An 18,081-nucleotide genomic window follows, 5' to 3' on the forward strand; every position below is an offset into this window, starting at 1 on the left:
GGAGGGGGGGGGGGGGCGCTGTTTGTCTGTCTGTCTGTCTGTCTGTATCTGTCTGTTTGTCTATTTCATCCATTCATTCATTCATTCTTAATTTCTTTTTTTCTATTTTATTTTTATTTTTCTGCCTGCCTGTCTGTCTGTCTGTCTGTGTCTGTCTGTCTGTCTCTGTTTTCTCTCTGTCTCTGTTCTCTCTCTCTCTCTCTCTCTCTCTCTCTCGTCATACATATACCTTTTAAAGTGCAGAAATGTAAACAAAAAGGTGGCCGTCTCTACTTTTGTCTATATATGTTAATTTTCTTTCATTTATATTCAATGCTATTTTTTATCTCGTCTTTTTACCATTGTTTTGTTTTTGGTCTCATTGCCGTGTTTTTCTTGTTTTGCCGCCTTCCATTTTTCATCCTTTTTATACGATCATGTAAATTATTAGTGAGGGCATTGCTGAGTCGAGAGTTATTTTTTTTTTTAGCACTGAATAGTTAAGTCTCGTTGAGTAGGTAGTTTGTGTATGAAAAGCAACGAAGCGATAGATTACTAGCCATGAGGAAGCGGAAGAAGAACAGAGGGAGAAGGTTTTATTGTTAGGTTAGTCCTTTTATACTCTTTTTATACTTTTATAGCTCATGGGCGACAAAAAAAAAGTGTAAAAAAAAGCCCCCTAATCGCTGTTGTTGTTTTCACGTTTTTCAGACTGATTCGCGCGCTTCAAGACCTAGTATGCTTCGATTTTGTCTGTTTCCGATATGTATTTTCCATTATTTGTATTGGGGTCCCCCACATTGTATCGTACACTTTCAGAACACTTCAACACCCACACTTTGGAAGACACCTTGAGTAAGTGTAGATTTTGGTTCCATCTCTTTTAAGACCTCGCAAGACCCGTGCTTTAAGTGTTCTAAGTAGATGATAATTCACGTTGATTTATGCATATTTATTACTTAAACATTACTATAACAGCAAGAACAGTATCATAAATAACAACAACAACTATAAGCAACAGCAATAACAACGACGTTACTACTACTACTACTAGCTCTACCACAACCACTACTACTACTACTACTACTACTGACACCACTAAATAATAATAATAATGACAAAAACAACAACACCAACACTAATTATCACCTTCGCTAATCTAATCATCTCCTGGCTTCATCACCACCACCACCACCACCACCACCACTATCATTACGACATCTAATCACCGGTAATCCATCAAAGGCATGTCGCTGCGGGCGGGTCGTGGGTGTGGGTGTGGGGTATTTGTATAAGCAGGGCGTAGGTAGACCGCCCCCCACCTCCCCCTCTTGCAGTACGCCGCTAAATCCTCTGATGTGTCCTCCCCTTCCCTCCCCTTCCCTCCCGTTTCCCTTTCACTTTGGTCTCGTCTACTTCTCCTTTGGTTCTCTTTCCTCTCCTCTCTCCTCCTTTTATCTCTACTTTCCTTTGCTCCTTAACCTTTTCCTATCGTTCCATCTCCACTCCTTTGCTCCCCTCTCCTTATTTGATTTTCTCTCCTCTGCTTTCTCTCCTCTTCTCTCTGTTCCTCTGCTTTTCTTTGCTCTTCTCATTTTCTTTCCTCTCCTTTCCTTCGTTTTCCACTTCTTTCCTTTGTTCCCTTCTCTCCTTTCCTCTCTTCCCTTCTCCATTGCTTTTTGCTCTCTTCTCTCTTCTGCTCCCCTCTCCTGTTCTCTTCTTCCCTTTTCTCTCCTTTGGTCTTCTCTATTCTTTGCTTTCCCCTCCTCTCTTTTGCCCTTGTTCCTTCTTATCTTCCTCTCTTCTCCCCTACTCTCCTTTTCTCTCTCCTGTGCTCTCATCTCATCTCCTTGTCTTTCCTATACTCTCCTTTGCTCTCCTATCCTCTCCTTAGTCTCCTTTGCTTCCCTTTCCTGTCCTCTACTCTCGTCCCCGCTCCTCTGCCCTCCTCTGATGGTTGATTAGGTGCAGCGAAAGAGCCAGAGACTTACTGGGGGACGATTTGCCTCGCTCTGGGGGGCTAATCTGACCCTGTCTTGTACACACCTCGATCCTGTTAGCGGAATAGTTATTTTTTGGAGCTGTTATTGGGGTTGTTATTACTGTGGTTATTGTAATTTGTAGTGTTATTTGGTATTCTGTTTTTGTCTCATCTTTTATTTCTGGATTTAAGCTGGAACTACTACTACTACTACTACTACTACTACTACCACCACCACTGATAATACCAAGGCACCCGTATTTACAGAGACATATAAATCCTCACCGCAGGAACACACAACTTTGCCATGTCAGAAAGCGCCGCAATACATTAAGCGAGTGTGTTTAATCTGAGAGAGTGTAACGCATCCCTGGTCGCCAATACCGCGTTGTTACACAGACTGGCGGGCGGGGGAAATATATATCAATTTTTCGCTTCCGTTATGTGTGTTCAGACGCTATTAGAATTTTGTAAGCAACCATGACACGTTATTCGTAGTTAAAAGGACGAATGAGATTGAGTAAGACCTAATGAGTTACTGAATGAAGGAATAGATTTTTTTACAGCTAAAGAAACAGCTCAAGGGCAACAAAAAAAAGGTGTATAAAAAAAAAGCCCACTAATCGCTGTTCCCACAATGACAAAAATAATGAGTGGCCGAAAGAGAGGTCAATTTCGGGATTAAATGAATGCAGAGTAAAGTAGCAATTAGGAATAGAGTAAAATAGAATGCCAAATAAAAATAAAATGCAAAATGAACGCAAAGCAAATGAGATTCTGAATAACGGAACAAATTAAAGGAATGCAGAAGAAAATACCAAATAGAAATGAGATAAAAGAAAATACCAAATTGAAATGAAATAGAAGAAAATACCAAATAGAAATGAGATAAAAGAAAATACCAATTAGAAATGAAATAGAAGAAAATACCAAATTGAAATGAAATAGAAGAAAATACCGAATTGAAATGAAATAGAAGAAAATACCGAATTGAAATAAGATAAAAGAAAATACCAAATAGAAATGAGACAAGAAAATACCGAATAGAAATGAGATAGAATAAAATACCAAATGAGTAACTGAATGCAGAACAAATGAACAATTGAATAAAGGAACGCATCAGTGAACAAACGTACGGTGCCTCGTGTATAATAGATCTTCAACGTAAACGAAAAACGTCATTCTCGTCGTACATTTGAATCCAAGAGACATTCGTTTCAGCACAGGAGCGGCCGTTTGTTTTCTTTGTATTGGACACGGAGATAGATCTGTCTTCTCTTTCTTTAGGATTCTGTATGTTATCTTTTTTTTTTGTTGTAGCTTGTCTGGGCTTCTGTTTTTCTCTTTGTTATCTTTTGGTCCTGGCGAGTCTGTCTACCTTTTAATGAATACCTGACACGTTGCCCATAGTAACGAACAGACTATTGCTGGAAAACCTATCATCATCATCATCATCATAATCATCATCGTCATCATCATCCTCCTACATTATATACAGAGGCCTTTCTACCACGTTTTCCTTATGACCACAGCACAGCGTCAAGGCAAAGCTATCCTCCTCCTCTTCCTCCTCCTCCTCTTCATCATCATCATCAGGTCTTTCCCAGTGTTTCCATCATGCTCACAGCCCACCACCAAGGCTAAACTATACCTTTCCTCGTCTCCCCTGCAGAGGTTGACCCTGAGGAGTTCATGCGTCGCCTGGGGAGAGAATACGTGCGGGAGTGTCAGCGGCAGTATGGCAAGGCCCTGCAGAGCCTCGGCTACAACCTGGAGGGCTTCCTCACCAACCTGACGGGCCTGTGCGACATCATCAAGACCAACGCCAACATGAGGACCAAGAACGACGTGCCCAGCCTCGTCTGCAACCGCCAGGGGGAGCGCGTCGTGCTGCACTTCTTCACCAACAGGGAACGCATCCGCTACTTCGTCGGCGGCGTCATCGAGGGCGTGAGTCAGCAGATCTTCTCCAAGGAAGTTCGAGTCTCCTGCGACAAGTGCGACACCCCGAATGGCAACCGCTCCAACCACAGATTCTACTTCAAGTACTCGACGGAGGAGGTCTGCGTCGTGCCGAGCGATGGTGATGCCAACGGTGGTGATGGTGATGGTGAGAACAGTGTCAGTGAAGGGAGGACAGGTGCACAGAACGGCCAGGTGGAGAGTGGGGGCGGTGGGGGAGGGAGTGCCGGGGAAGGGGAGGTCAAGGCGCCCGTCACCGAGGTCAAAAGCGCCTCCTCCAGCGCCAAGGACTTCAAGATCAGCGTGAGTAGCTTCTGTAAGGCCTTCCCGTGGCACTTCGTCTGCAACAAGGCCATGAGGATAACGCAGCTCGGCTCTGGCCTCCTGCAGGTACGGGAAGGCTTAGAGGTGTTATGTATTGTCCTCCTTTCTCTCGTTCTCTTTCCCTTTCTTTCTTCTTTCTCTATTTTTCTTTCTTTCTTTACTTGTTTATTTATATCCCTTTTTATATTTCTATCTGTCTTTCTTGTTTCTTCTTTTCTTTCTTTGTTTTCTTTCTTCCTTTTGTCCTTTTTTCTCTTTCTTTCCCTCCTTCCTTCTTTCTTTCCCTCCTTCCTTCTTTCTTTCCCTCCTTTTTCTTTCTTTTTTCATTTCTGTTTGTCATTTTTTCTTCCATTATTTCTCTTTCTTTCTTTCTGTCTTTTGTCTTTATTTATCTCTCTTTCTCTCATTCCTTTCCCCTCTTTCTCTTTACGACCTTTCTCTCTTCCATTCTTTCTCTTTCTTTCCCTCCTTCCTTCCTTCTTTCTCTCCTTCTTTCTGTCATTCTTTCTTCCATTATTTATCTTTCTTTCTTTCTGTCTTTATTTATCTCTCTTTCTCTCATTCTTTCTTCCATTATTTATCTTTCTTTCTCTCTTTTGTCTTTATTTATCTCTCTTTCTCTCATTCCTTTCTCCTTTTTCTCTTTACGACCTTCATCTCTCCTCCCACGCCCATTCATCTGACACAAAGAGACCATTTCGCGGGAAGCACAAACTTTAATAATGCATGAAGCAACGAAAGGCGTCTGATTACATCTATTACTGCTCCTCTTTTTCCTCCACCTCCTCCTCTACATCCTCATCCATTACTCTTCCTCCTCCTCCTTCTTCTTTTTCACCTCTTTATCCTTACATTCGTCTCCCTATATCACTTGATCTTCTTACCCTTCCATCTGCTTCCAATCTCCTCCTCCTTCTCTTCCTCTCTCTCCTCCTCTTCCCCAATATCATACCTTTTATCCCTCTTTTATTCCTCTCTCTATATATATCACCTTATCTACATAACCCTCCAAATACTTATACTCTCACTCCTCATCCTCCTCCTCTACCTCTCTCTCCTGCAGGTGTTCGGGCCCCAGCCGCTTTGTCAGAACCACGAGGTCAACACCTGCTTCTCCCTCATCTCACCTGAGGGCGCGGGTCTCACCTACGAGCATGTGGTGGCGCGCGTCAACACAGCCTTCGTCCTGGCCATCAAGTACCAGCTCAGCTCCAGATACAAGATAAAGGTGAGGAGAGATAGATGGACGGGTGGATAGAAAGTTAGAGTGAGTGAGTGAGAGTGAGTGAGTGAGTGAGTTAGTGTGAGAAACTAAAGAGGAAAGAAAGAGAGAACGGTGAGGATAGAAAGTTAGATAGAGTGAGTGAGTGAGTGAGTGTGTGTGTGTTAGTGAAAGAAACTAAGAAAGAAAGAAAAGAATGAAAGAAAGAAAGAAAGAGAACAGAGAAAGAAAAGAGAGAAAGAAGAAAAGAGAAAAAGAATGAAGAAGAGAGAGAGAGAGAGAGAGAGAGAGAGAGAGAGAGAGAGAGAGAGAGAGAGAGAGAGAGAGAGAGAGAGAGAGAGAGAGAGAGAGAGAGAGAGAGAGAGAGAGAGAGAGAGAGAGAGAGAGAGAGAGAGAGAGAGAGTGTATGTGTGTGTAGACGTGGAAATTCCGTGTGAGTGAGAATTATGTCCCACTTAGATATATCAAGAACTGGACAATAAAAGAAATGACCCCGCCCCCTCCCCGCCCTCCCCACCGCCTGTATCTTCCCTCCTCTCCCAGTCTTTGTTCCCTTCCCCTCTGTCTCCCTCTAATATTTGCCTCCCCTCCCCTCTCTCCCTTTCCTTCCCATCTTATGCCTTTCCTTCCCTTTTCTGCGTCCCTTCTCCTCGTTTATCACCCCTTTCCCCTCTGTCTCCCTTCCTCTTTCCGTCTTCCCTTCCCGTCTATGTCTCTCCTCTTCGTCTCTCTCTCCTCTAATATCTTTTCCTCCTTTCCCGTTTCTGTCTTTTCTTAACTTCTCCGTCTTCCTCCCCCTGTCTTCTTATTCCTTTTTCCTTGTTTCTACCTCCCCCTCACGTCTATACCCCCCCCCCAACCCCCTTTATCTCTCTTCTCTCTACCTTCCTCTCGCTGTCTCATTGCTCCCCTTCCCTTCCCCGTCTGTCTTCCCTTCCCATCCATATCTCGTCTATCCGTCTGTCTTCTGTCCCCGGTTTCTGTCTGTCCTCGTCGTCAATCCTCCCCCCAGCATCTCTGTCTCCTCCTCCCTATCTCTCTTCCCCCTCCCCGTCTAATCGGCCTCGACACTTTCCCTGGACGCCCGAGGAAGGAGACCAACGGCAACAATATTGATCTAAGTGGAAGAGACCGACCAAGGCTCCTGTTGACCTCTCTACTCTACCGCCCCTTTCTCTGTTGTTGCACTGTATTAGGGAGAGAGAGAGAGAGAGAGAGAGAGAGAGAGAGAGAGAGGAGAGAATAAGAAACAAAAGAAGACAAAAGAAAAGGGAAGAGAAGAGAAGAAAATACGGAAGTAGAAAAGAAATGAAAACGAGGAGAAAAGAAGAGAAGGGAACAATACAAGAGAGAGAGAGAGAGAGAGAGAGAGAGAGAGAGAGAGAGAGAGAGAGAGAGAGAGAGAGAGAGAGAGAGAGAGAGAGAGAGAGAGAGAGAGAGAGAGAGAGAGAGAGAGAGAGAGAGAGAGAGAGAGAGAGAGAGAGAGAGAGAGAGAGAGAGAGAGAGAGAGAGAGAGAGAGTGGAAAGCAAGAGGAGAGAGAGGAAGAGAAGTTGGAGAGAGAGAGAGAGAGAGAGAGAGAGAGAGAGAGAGAGAGAGAGAGAGAGAGAGAGAGAGAGAGAGAGAGAGAGAGAGAGAGAGAGAGAGAGAGAGAGAGAGAGAGAGAGAGAGAGAGAGAGAGAGAGAGAGAGAGAGAGAGAGAGAGAGACAGAGAGGGAAAGGAGGCGCGGAGGAGAGAGGAAAGTGGTACGTAAATTGGAGAGAGAGAGAGAGAGAGAGAGAGAGAGAGAGAGAGAGAGAGAGAGAGAGATAAAAGAGAGAGAGAGAGAGAGAGAGAGAGAGAGAGAGAGAGAGAGAGAGAGAGAGAGAGAGAGAGAGAGAGAGAGAGAGAGAGAGAGAGAGAGAGACTGAGACTGAAAATGGTGCGTTCCGTTATTTGGGCGAAGTAAAAATAAGAAAGAAAAAAAAAATTAAAAAAACGAGAAAAAAAAAACGGACTGGCGTGAATGTGTTTGACTCGGGTGAATCACTTTTCTTGGTCCCCGCGCGATGATGAATGGAAATTGAAAACATGATTTGCCGCGATGCTCCTCATTACGGAAGCGTACCCTTGGTGTGTTTCTGTATTAAGGTTGTTTTTCGCTTCCCTTTCCTCTGTCAGATCATCCTTTTTTATTTCTCTCTCTGCCTTGTGTGATTATTGTTATTAGTTAAAGGAAAGGGAGGGAAAGGAAGGGAAGAGAAGAGGAAAGGAAAGGAATGGAAACGAAACGAATTGGAAGGGAAAAATGAAATGAATAAAGAGGGGAGGGAAGAGAGAGAGAGAGAGAGAGAGAGAGAGAGAGAAGAGAAGAGAAGAGAGGAGATGGGAAGGGATTGGAAAGGAACGGAATGGAAGGGAATGGAAGTTAAAGAAAGGGTAAGGAAAGGGAGGGAAGATAAGAAGAGGAAAGGAAACGAACTGGAAGGGAAAAATGAAAAGAATAAAAAGGGAACGGAAAGGAAGTTCGCTAGACAAGGATGAGGTTGTTATTTCTTCGTCTCGGGTTAATGTTCCACAAGTCTGTTTGATCACGTTTTCTTAAGTATATTTTCTCTCATGCTGCCTTGTTTTCCGATTCGGCTTTTCGTGTTTGTTTATTCTACTCCTCATATTCCCATTCTTTTCTGTTAACTCATTCTATTCCTATTCCTGTTCATTATATTCTATTAGTTCCTTTTATTCGTATGGGTGTTCGATAGTTCTTTCTCCTCCTATTCCCATCCTCTTCTATTAACTCATTCTATTCCTATTCCTGTTCATTTTATTTCATTAGTTCCTTTAATTCGTATGGGTGTTCGATAGTTCTTTCTCTTCCTATTCCCATCCTCTTCTATTAACTCATTCTATTCCTATTCCTGTTCATTTTATTTCATTAGTTCCTTTAATTCGTATGGGTGTTCCACAGTTCTTTCTCTTCCTATTCCCATCCTCTTCTATTAATCCTTCTTAATTGTCAATGTTCAGTTCATCAAACCTCACAAATATGAATAGTCAGCCTACTCTACTTACTCTCACTATCCATTAACTTATCCAACCCTTTCTTGAACATATCTATTGCTCCAGAAATAAAACTCAGTATCATGTTTGCGCGGTTTTTAGCCTTAATGCATTATATATTCGTGGACGACGTCAGAGCTCACTAAGACGCCTAAATCCCTCTCACATCCAAACCAGCATTTCAGACTGCCTCCTCCAGACTGCCTGCCTTTTTTTTCTTTTCTTTTCTTTTTACGTGTACGCCTATAGCGCCGGTAGGCTTCTCTTGAGGGGCCAAGATGGTAGTCGGCTCCGGCCCGTCATGGCGCAGGCAAGTGTTTATAGTGGCGCCTTGTAAACATCACACTGCTAAGCTGGTCACACTTCCGCCTCCACGCACCTGACTCACTCTGGAATGGTCGCTAGATTTTCCTCGGTGTAGATTCAACAGTACGTTCAGAGTTAACAATTCCTTGACGCTAGAAATATCATAAACTTGAATATACACAAGTACGTCAGTAGGAAAATTCTGTGTGACTATTTTTTGGTTATGTATTTTTTATAACGAAAGGCATACGTAACTACGGAAGCGTGAATATATCTAGACACGTTTTGATATTTCTCCATTTTTCCCGGCATTGTGTGAGCTGTTTTTCCCGGGACATTTCCTTCACTATAACTGCGCAATAACAGCAGTGAAGGGAGATGAAGTATTTCGCAGTGCCCCTTCAAGCCTCACCTCACCTCCCCCATTCACTAACATTCATTCTTCCCCCACGATATGAACCATCCCTTTCACCCTCGTCCTCAAGCCTCACCTCCCCTATTCACAAACATTCATTCTTCCCCACGATATGAACCATCCCTTTCACCCTCGTCCTCAAGCCTCACCTCCCCTATTCACAAACATTCATTCTTCCCCCACGATATGAACCATCCCTTACACCCTCGTCCTCAAGCCTCACCTCCCCTATTCACAAACATTCATTCTTCCTCCACGATATGAAACTCAGCGGGAAGTTGGTGAAGTAGGATATATATTTACTCTATCTTTTCCTTTTCGTTTTACCCGCCTTCTTTTGCTTCCTGTTATTCCTCTGCTCCTTTGTGTTTTTCTGCTATATTCCGAGTCTTTGTATACCCTAATCTGAAAAGGTATTATTGGTTTATCTCCTTACTATATTCTGTCCGCTGTTGTTGTTTACTTCTTATTCATAAACAAATTCTAAGCCTGTGATATTTTCCCCACGTATTCTGAAAAGCTAGGTACATACTTTTTTTTTACCTCTTTTTATAACTTCATCTTCCACACCAAGCTCACCAGAACCTTTTCGCATCCCGTTATGAACCTGATATTTCACTTCTACCCACATCGACACATTATGGCGTATTCTGAATCACTTGGCTCCTAACTCCACTTCCAGTCCACCAGAAAAGTTTGGTATCTGGTATCCTCTTCCGAATCCCTTTATTCCACCTGGACGCAGTGGAACCTTTGTCTATGCTCTTCTGAACCTCTTTATTCCATTCCCGCAAATATCAACGCCAGAGAAGCTTTTTTTGCCTTATTTGGAACATTTTTACTTCACTCACATAACAAACACCTACTCTACTCCATTCTGAAGCCTCTGTATCACTTAGAACCCACAAGAACCTTTATTCACCACATTCTGAACCTTTTTATTTCTCCTCCAACCCCGCCAGAACATGGAGCTCAAGGGACAGATGGTGGAGTGTCCGGAGAGCGATTCGATCCTGTTCGTGGGCTCTCCGCTGCTAGACGGCCTCACCGCCCTCACCTCGCGCGGCCTCTACCTGTCCGACATCCCGATCCACGACGCCACGCGGGACGTTATTCTGGTCGGGGAGCAATCCAGGGCACAGGTGAGGCGGGGGATGCGGTGGGGAGGGTGGCAGGTGTATATGGAGGGGAGAAAAGTGTGTCAGGGAAGCAGGAAGATGTGAAGGGATAGATAAAAGAAGGGGGGACGCTTTTTATTGTGTGGGGGATTAGTATAGGGAGGGAAGGTGTCAGTGGGATGCAGAGATTGGAAAAAGAGAGGGAATGGAAAGTATATTGGGGAATCAGCCTTGTGGAGGAGGGGAGGAGGCTGCAGGAGTGTGGGGCAGTGAGGTGTGTATAAGGGTAGGAAAGGTGTGTGTGTGTGTTGGGGGGGGAGGGGGTACAGGTTAGGGAGGGAGAGTGCGGTTGTTATTGTGAATGAGGTGTGAGGTGGAGAGATATGTATAAGGGGAGGAGAGGTGTGTGTCGGGCTGGAGGATATTGTGAACGAACAGGTAAGGGAGGAAGGGGAGGACCGTTTTTATTATATTTCATTTTCACAACTTTGTTTTGTCCTATTTTAATCTGTTTTATTATTATGTATTTGTGCGGTGCGAGGCTGTGAGGATGGTAAAGAGGTGTAGGTAGAAGAAAGGAACGTATGTGGAGGGGAAACTGTGTATGTAGGAAGCTTGAAACGTAAGAAAGGGAGAGGAAGAATAGCAGAAAGAGGGTGTGAGGGGCATAGAGCCGATTTCACAGTCCAACACAGTGTCTTCGTAACAGCCCGAACCAAACTATTGAATCCCATACAATCCAAAATGGGGAGGTCTTCGATGCCACACTAATTACACAAGACTTTTCCTGTACAGTTTCATCAAATTTGTGAACTTGAATATAAACACCAGACACTATACAAGGAAATTTCGAAGGCTCTGGTATTGGTTTGGGAGCCTACTAACCCATCATAGGGAACTGTGAAGCTGGCCCATAGATACGAGAGGAGGAGGGTGAGTGTGGCTAAGTGTGTATCAGTGAGATGGGGGAGCGGAAAAAGTAGAATTGAGGTTTATAAAGTAAGAGTGTGGTAGAGGTAAGTTGGAGAATCACTCATATGGGTAGGAAATGAAAGATGGAAAAGCATTTGAGTGGGTAAGAAAGGAAAGATGTATTGGAAAAGCACTTGAGTGGGTAGGAAAGTGAAGGTAAATTAGAGAGGCACTTGGTTGGGTAGGAAGGCAAAGTTAGAGAAGGTATATAGGGAGGGAGGTAAAGGTGTGCTGGAAAAGGACTTCGGGGAATAAAATGAAAGAAAACAGACATGGAGGGTGTGTGGGAAGAGATAGAAGTGGAAGGAAAGTTGTGGAAAGGATAGGAAGGTAAAAATGTGTTGGGAGAAGCAATTACCAGTAGGAGGGAAAATAAGGTGCGTGAGGGAGGAGGGCAGGTGCGTTGTTTACAGAGAGTGCAAAGCTGATTTAGGGAGGCAATTCTTTGTTGGGGATTGCAGGGAGGGGAAGATAAGTGTGTTAGGATATATACAGTTACGTGGGGGAAAGGAGAGTCAGGCATGGAGGAAGAAAAGTGTGTGTGTGTGTGGGGGGGCGGGGGGGGGGGGGGGATGAAGGAGTATGAGGAGGAAGATGAAGCTTATGGGTGCAAGTGTGCCGGTGTAAAAATTGGAGGGGGTGAAGAAATGCAATTGGGAGATACACCTGTGGAGGAGCAACTGTGTGGGACGGAAGACTTGTGTGGAATATGTTTTGGAAAGAGAGAAGATGAGGAAGGTTGAGGAGGTATAAGGAGACAGACGAGGAAGGAACATGTTGAGGGAAGGGAAAAGTATGTAAAGTGGGAGAAAGTATAGGGACAGGAAGAAGCAATTAGTAGCGAAAAAGATATATAAGAAAAATGTTGGATAGGTGTGTATGGGACGAACCTGTTGAGTTTAGCCAGGTGTGTGGTGCAAGGGAAGAATGTGTGGGCGAGTGATGCATCTTGGGTAATATATATACGAGGTGTGCGTGGGAAGAGACAGGTAAGGTGGTTAGGTGTGAGACTTGGCAGTGATTGGGGAGAGGAGATGGAGGAGGAGGAGGATGAAGAGCAGGTAAAGAGGACGAAGGAAGGAAAGGAGAAAGGATGAAGTGGAAGAATGCCAAGGAAGAAAGAAAGGAAAAAAAAGGAGAAGGGGGAAAGGCAAAAAAGATAAGGAAAAGGAAATATAGAGGAAGGTGGGGGAAGAAAGGTAATTGGGAAATACTGGTTTGAAGGGAGGCAGGTAAGTATTTAAAAAAGATATCCAGGTAAGTAAGGTGGTAGGTAAGGTAGGGAAGAGGAAGATGAGATGCCGGGTAACACAGGTGAGAGCAGTGATGTGGATGATGTTTGCTGAGGACAGATAAATATGAGTAACACATAGAAGAGCAAGGGAAAACTCTCGCGTGTGGTGGAATTCTTGGAGATGAAGAAAATGTGGGCGTTTTATTAGTGGTGGTGGTGGTGGGGGGGGGGGGGGTGAAGAAGTAGCAGCAGAAGTCACAATAGTAGTAGTGGTAGTGGTAGAAAGTGATGATAACGTTAGTAGTATTAAAAGTAGTAGTCGTAGTAGTCGTAGTAGTAGTAGTAGTGGAAGTTGCAAGCAAAATACAAAAATAAATAAAGAAAACACGATAAGTACCAACACATTAAAAAAACCCGGATAACAACACAGCTGGAAGAAAACGAGATGGGGGAAAAGAAAAAGAAAAAGAAAACGGAAAAAGAAAACGAATAGTGGAACACACACTCCCTTCTCTTACCTCCCTTCCTGCCTCCCGTCCTCTCTCCCTCCCTCTCCTACCATCCCGCCCGCCAGCCTATCTCTCTAACGGAACTGTTTCTCTGTTTACCCGCCGCAGGACGGTCTCAAGCGGAGGATGGCGCAGCTCAAGGACTCTATAGAGGAGACTAATAACGCCGTGGACAAGGAGCGGGAAAAGAACGTCTCTCTCCTGCACCTCATCTTTCCCCCGGATATTGCTAAGAGGCTTTGGCTGGGTGAGTAGAGTGTCCGTGTCTGGCTGTATCTTGTCCGTGTGCATGTGTGTGTGTGTTTATGTGTCTGTTTTCTCCGCCTATGTTTGTGTTTTTCTTATCTTTTTCTGTGTGTGTTTTTTTTTTTCGTACGTGTTTGTGTATATCTGATCTTTGTGCGTATCTGTGTGTTTGTGTTTGTGTCTGTCTTGTTTTCTTCGTTTGTCTTGTCTGTTTCCTCCTCGTGAGCGTCTGTTTGTAGTTAGTCTGTGTGTGTTTGTGTCTGTGTTTTCCTCGCTTTTGTCTGTATCTGCGTCTGTGTCCATGACTTGCTCGCTGCTAGATGGAGGTGAAACTAAGTTAGTGGTGAGAGAAGAAAAGAGAAGAGAAGAGAAGAGAAAAGGAGAGGACTGGAAAGAAGAGAAGAGAAGAGAAGAGAAGAGAAGAGAAAAGAAGAGAAGAGAAGAGAAGAGAAAAGGAGAGGACTGGAGAGAAGAGAAGTGGAGAGAAGAGAAGAGAAGAGAAGAGAAGAGAAGAGAAGAGAAGGAGATAAAAACACATATTCCTGCATCACTAAGACAAAATATAAAAGGCAGTACTCAGTATGTTCTAAATGATTCACTTTCATCTTCATTCATTCCGCTAATATTTTTCTCTCAACATTATTTTCTCAGCGCTCATAAACTAGTAGGTGCTCAGTGCCTAATTCATCATTCATCAACATTCATAGCCTGGAGGAATGAAACAGTGCAAGCTCCTTCTCTTCATGAGCTCCCGCGAAATATAAATGTCCCCTTTAACGACCACCACCGACCACTTGCAACAGGAAGGATAAAAGGCTTGGGGCAGGAGGCTTCTGTGACCATGATGTAAAGGGTAAATTCTCTGTAAGTATCTGTGTCTCCGAGTTAACTGGTGTACGGTTCTTCTCTTCTTCTGCTCCGGCGAAATGAAAATACAGTGTCCCTCTGAACGACCACCGACCACTTGCAACAGGAGGTGTCTCAGAGCATGATATAAAACTTTAGGGCCTGCTCTTTGTCAGTATCTGTGTCTCCGTCATCTTCTGTGTTTTTTTTGTCTATGTTTGTCTGTCTAGTGTCTTCGTCTTTCTTATTGTAACTTACCTTCGTTTGTCAATGTCCCGTTTGTAATCTTCGTAACGAAATACCACAGACGATGGAAAATCCTTGTATGATGTTTGCTTTTGAGACGGAAGCTACAAAACATAAGCAAACTATATCGGTAATCTTGTTATTATCTGGTGGCATAAAGAAAAAACATTATGGAGAATTTAGTTTGGTTCGGGGCTTACAAGAACACGGCTAAAGTTTGCAAGAGGCCACTCAGAAAGGTGACTCGTGTTTGCTTTCACTACACGACTGCAAAGTATATTCCCTTCATTCTCCACTCTATAAGTAAATTAGTGCTTGCCAGCTTACATAGACATTAAGCTTTTTTCCGTTCTTTTCCTCATTTATCAACTTATAGTGCCACCTCTCTGGACTCTTTACGGAAGCAGCGAGTAGCGGGCTTTTTTTTGTTATTGTTTCCTTTTTTGTGCCCTTGAGCTGTCTCCTTTGTTGTGAAAAAAAAAGGCAAAGTTGGGAAATACGCTTTAGCTGCGCGTATGCATTTTATTTTTTTGCTTTCTATAATTATTTTAGGTATTTAGCTGTGCGTGTGTTATATATATTTTTTCCGTGGTATCAAAACCTAATCTCCCACAAAAATACTGAAACATTCCAAGACAAACATATTATTCAACAAATCATTATCGTCCCAGATGATTTTCTTGCGCTTCACCTGTAATTTATGTCATAGAGTTGATGTTCACCTGTTTGTCTGTCCGTCGCCTGCTAATTACGATCACTCAACCTGTACAAAGAGGACCATTCTCATTAAGGTAATTACACGCGCCACCTGTAGTATTCGCGCCGGTAAGTGCAGGTAACGTGATTAGTAATTAGTCTGTGTTGATTCACCTTATGGGGCATCCGTTTGTCTGTCTGTCTGTCTGTCTCTTTGTCTGTCTGTCTGTCTGTCTCTCTCTCTCTCTCTCTCTCTCTCTCTCTCTCTCTCTCTCTCTCTCTCTCTCTCTCTCTCTCTCTCTCTCTCTCTCTCTCTCTCTCTCTCTCTCTCTCTCTCTCTCTCTCTCTCTCTCTCTCTCTCTCTCTCTCTCTCTCTCTCTCTCTCTCTCTCTCTCTCTCTCTCTCTCTCTCTCTCTATCTCTCTCTCTCTCTCTCTCTCTCTCTCTCTCTCTCTCTCTCTCTCTCTCTCTCTCTCTCTCTCTCTCTCTCTCTCTCTCTTTTTCTCTTCCTGTCTTTGTTCTCGAGTTACTTCTTCTCTTTGCTCTTGATGAAACACGTGATATCCTCTACCACCACCACCACCACCACCATCACCACCACCACCACCACCACCACCACCTCCACCTATTTACAATCATCACCACTTTTTACTCCTTCACCTTTCTAGTTTCTCCATCTACTCCTTTTATTCCAATTTATCCCTTCTATCCAGATTTTGCCATTTTCAACTTTCATCTTCTCTTTTCTCTATTATCCTTTCAGTCATCGTTACTCCTCTTCATTCTTTTTCCTCTCCTCTTTATTCTTTCTCTCCTTCTTCTTTCTCCATGTCATCGCTCGTCTCCACTTCTGTTACTTTCCTGGTCATTCCGTTCTCCGCTTTCTTCTCCTTTCCTCCGCTGTGTCCAATAGATATAAACTTTACCTTTTCAATTTCCTTTCTTCCTTCCCTTTTTTCTGTTCCTGCATTTCCTTCCAACCTACGACTTCCTCGGTCTAACTTTTCCTTCCTCCTCCTCCTCCTCCTCCTTCTCCTTTGTCCTACATCTTCACTTCCTAAAACCTCTGTTCCTCCTCTTCTTCCCATTCCACTTTTTTTCCTCCGTTCCCCGCTTCCAACTTCTCATCCATAAATCTCCTCCTCTTTTTCCTTCTCTTTTTACTCTTGTTTATGTTTCATCGCTTAACGTTTCTCTATCTCCCCATCCTAAACTTCCTCCTTCTTCTCCTCCTCCTCTTCTTCTCTTTTTCCTGTTTCTGTTTCGCCTCTTCCCCATTATCTCTCTTCACTTCCCTTTCTTAAAACTTTTCTTCCTCCTCCTCCTCCTCCTCCTCCTTTCCCATTTCATCTTTTTCATCCCCCGCTTCCAACTGCCTTTTAATCTCTTCCTTTTTCTACCCTCTTCTCTTTTACCTGTTTCTTTTCCACCTCTTCATCTTCTTCCTCTCCTCCTCCTCCTCCTTCTCCTCCCTTTTCATCTCTCAGCCCCCACACTTCCTACTCCTCCTCTTAACTTTCTTCTCTTCCCTCTCCTAATTCACCTGTTTCTTCTCCTCCTCCCCCCCCCCAGGCGAGGTCATCCAGGCCCAGAAACACGACGAGGTCACGATGCTCTTCAGCGACATCGTGGGCTTCACCTCCATCTGCTCCACCGCCACGCCCTTCATGGTCATCAACATGCTCCAGAATCTCTACACGCAGTTCGATGCCTACTGCGGCCAATTGGATGTGTACAAGGTGTGTGTGTGGAGGGGAGGAGGGTTAGGGGGTCTGTGTGTGTGTGGGGGGGGGGGTATGGGGTGATTCTGTGTGTGTGTGTGTGTGTGTGTGTGTGTGTGTGTGTTAGATAGACAGGTTAGATTTAGGTTAGGTTAGGTTAGGTTAGGTTAGGTTAGGTTAGGTTAGGTTAGGTTAGGTTAGGTTAGGTTAGGTTAGGATAGGTTAGGTTAGGTTAGATGGATAGACATAGATAGATAGACAGCCTCCTTCCTTCCTTTTTTCCCTCCCTCCCTTCTCTTTCTCTATCTCTCACTCTTCCTCTCCTTCCTTAGATAGATACATACATAAACAGACAGATAAGAAGATGGAAAGACAGATAAATAGAGAGAGAAAGAGAGAGGGAGGGACTTAACTAGATTGTCTAAGTGTATACGAGCGGAATCTTCGTTAAATTGTGACTAACTAAATTACGCTACTCTTTGAAATGTCTAAAATCTTCCCCTTCCCCATTCTTCCCCTCTTACCCTCGCCTCTACTGCCTCCTCTGACCTCATTCTCTCTCTCTTTTTACCTCCTCTACCTCTACCTCTTCTCACCTTCCCATCCCTCCTCCTCTTCCTCCTCCTCCTCTTTCTCCTCTAACATTCCCCTTACTTCTCCTTCCGTTTACCTCCTCGATGCCTTCTCCTATTCGCTTCAATCTCGTACTATTAAATTCTCTCTCCCTGTTACCTCCGTTCACTTTGCTTCTCCCTCCTCTTAATCTCCTCCAATCTTTCCTTCTCTTATCTTTTCCAATTTGTTAACTTCCTTCCTCTTCCCATTATTTTTACGCTCCTTTCTCCTCGTTTCTCCACCTCACTCTGTCTTTCATTTGGGCTTCTCTTTTCCATCTTGGTTTTCTTAATTTATCCTTCTTTAACTTTTGCTTCCCCTTTTCTTCTGTGCCCTTCCTCATTTTTCCGTCTACTTCCCTCTGTCTCCTCCTTCATTCCTTCTTTTCCTTGTACCTGTTCTTTCTTCCTTTCTCTTCATCACTCCTTTTGTTCTTCCCTTCCTTTTATCTCTCTCTCTCCTTTCCTTCCTCTATCTTCTCTTCTTCCTTTCATTACTCCTCCCGTTCTCTCCTTTCCTTCCTACACCTCCGTTTTTCGTCTTTTTCCTTGTCCTCTTACTTTCCGCTTTCCCTTTTCCTTCGTTAACCTTCTTTACATTTTCTTCCTCGGCCATTCCTTACTCCTCCCTCTCTCCTTTCCTTCCTCCTCAT

At 43.9% G+C, this 18,081-nt stretch overlaps 1 protein-coding gene across 2 annotated transcripts in view; it reads left to right on the forward strand.

Moving 5' to 3' along the window:
- The window catches only part of LOC126987604 (head-specific guanylate cyclase-like), a 376,569-nt gene that overhangs the window by 349,174 nt on the left and 9,314 nt on the right, over positions 1-18,081 (forward strand). For both annotated transcript variants that reach the window (XM_050844723.1, XM_050844724.1), the window contains 5 exons: positions 3,633-4,312; positions 5,310-5,474; positions 10,190-10,369; positions 13,169-13,307; positions 16,666-16,832. In XM_050844723.1, the coding sequence (XP_050700680.1) occupies positions 3,633-4,312; positions 5,310-5,474; positions 10,190-10,369; positions 13,169-13,307; positions 16,666-16,832 (1,331 nt within the window). The remainder of the gene's footprint in view (positions 1-3,632; positions 4,313-5,309; positions 5,475-10,189; positions 10,370-13,168; positions 13,308-16,665; positions 16,833-18,081) is intronic.

This window comes from Eriocheir sinensis, chromosome 65 (genome assembly GCF_024679095.1).
Source record: "Eriocheir sinensis breed Jianghai 21 chromosome 65, ASM2467909v1, whole genome shotgun sequence".
NCBI lineage: Eukaryota > Metazoa > Arthropoda > Malacostraca > Decapoda > Varunidae > Eriocheir > Eriocheir sinensis.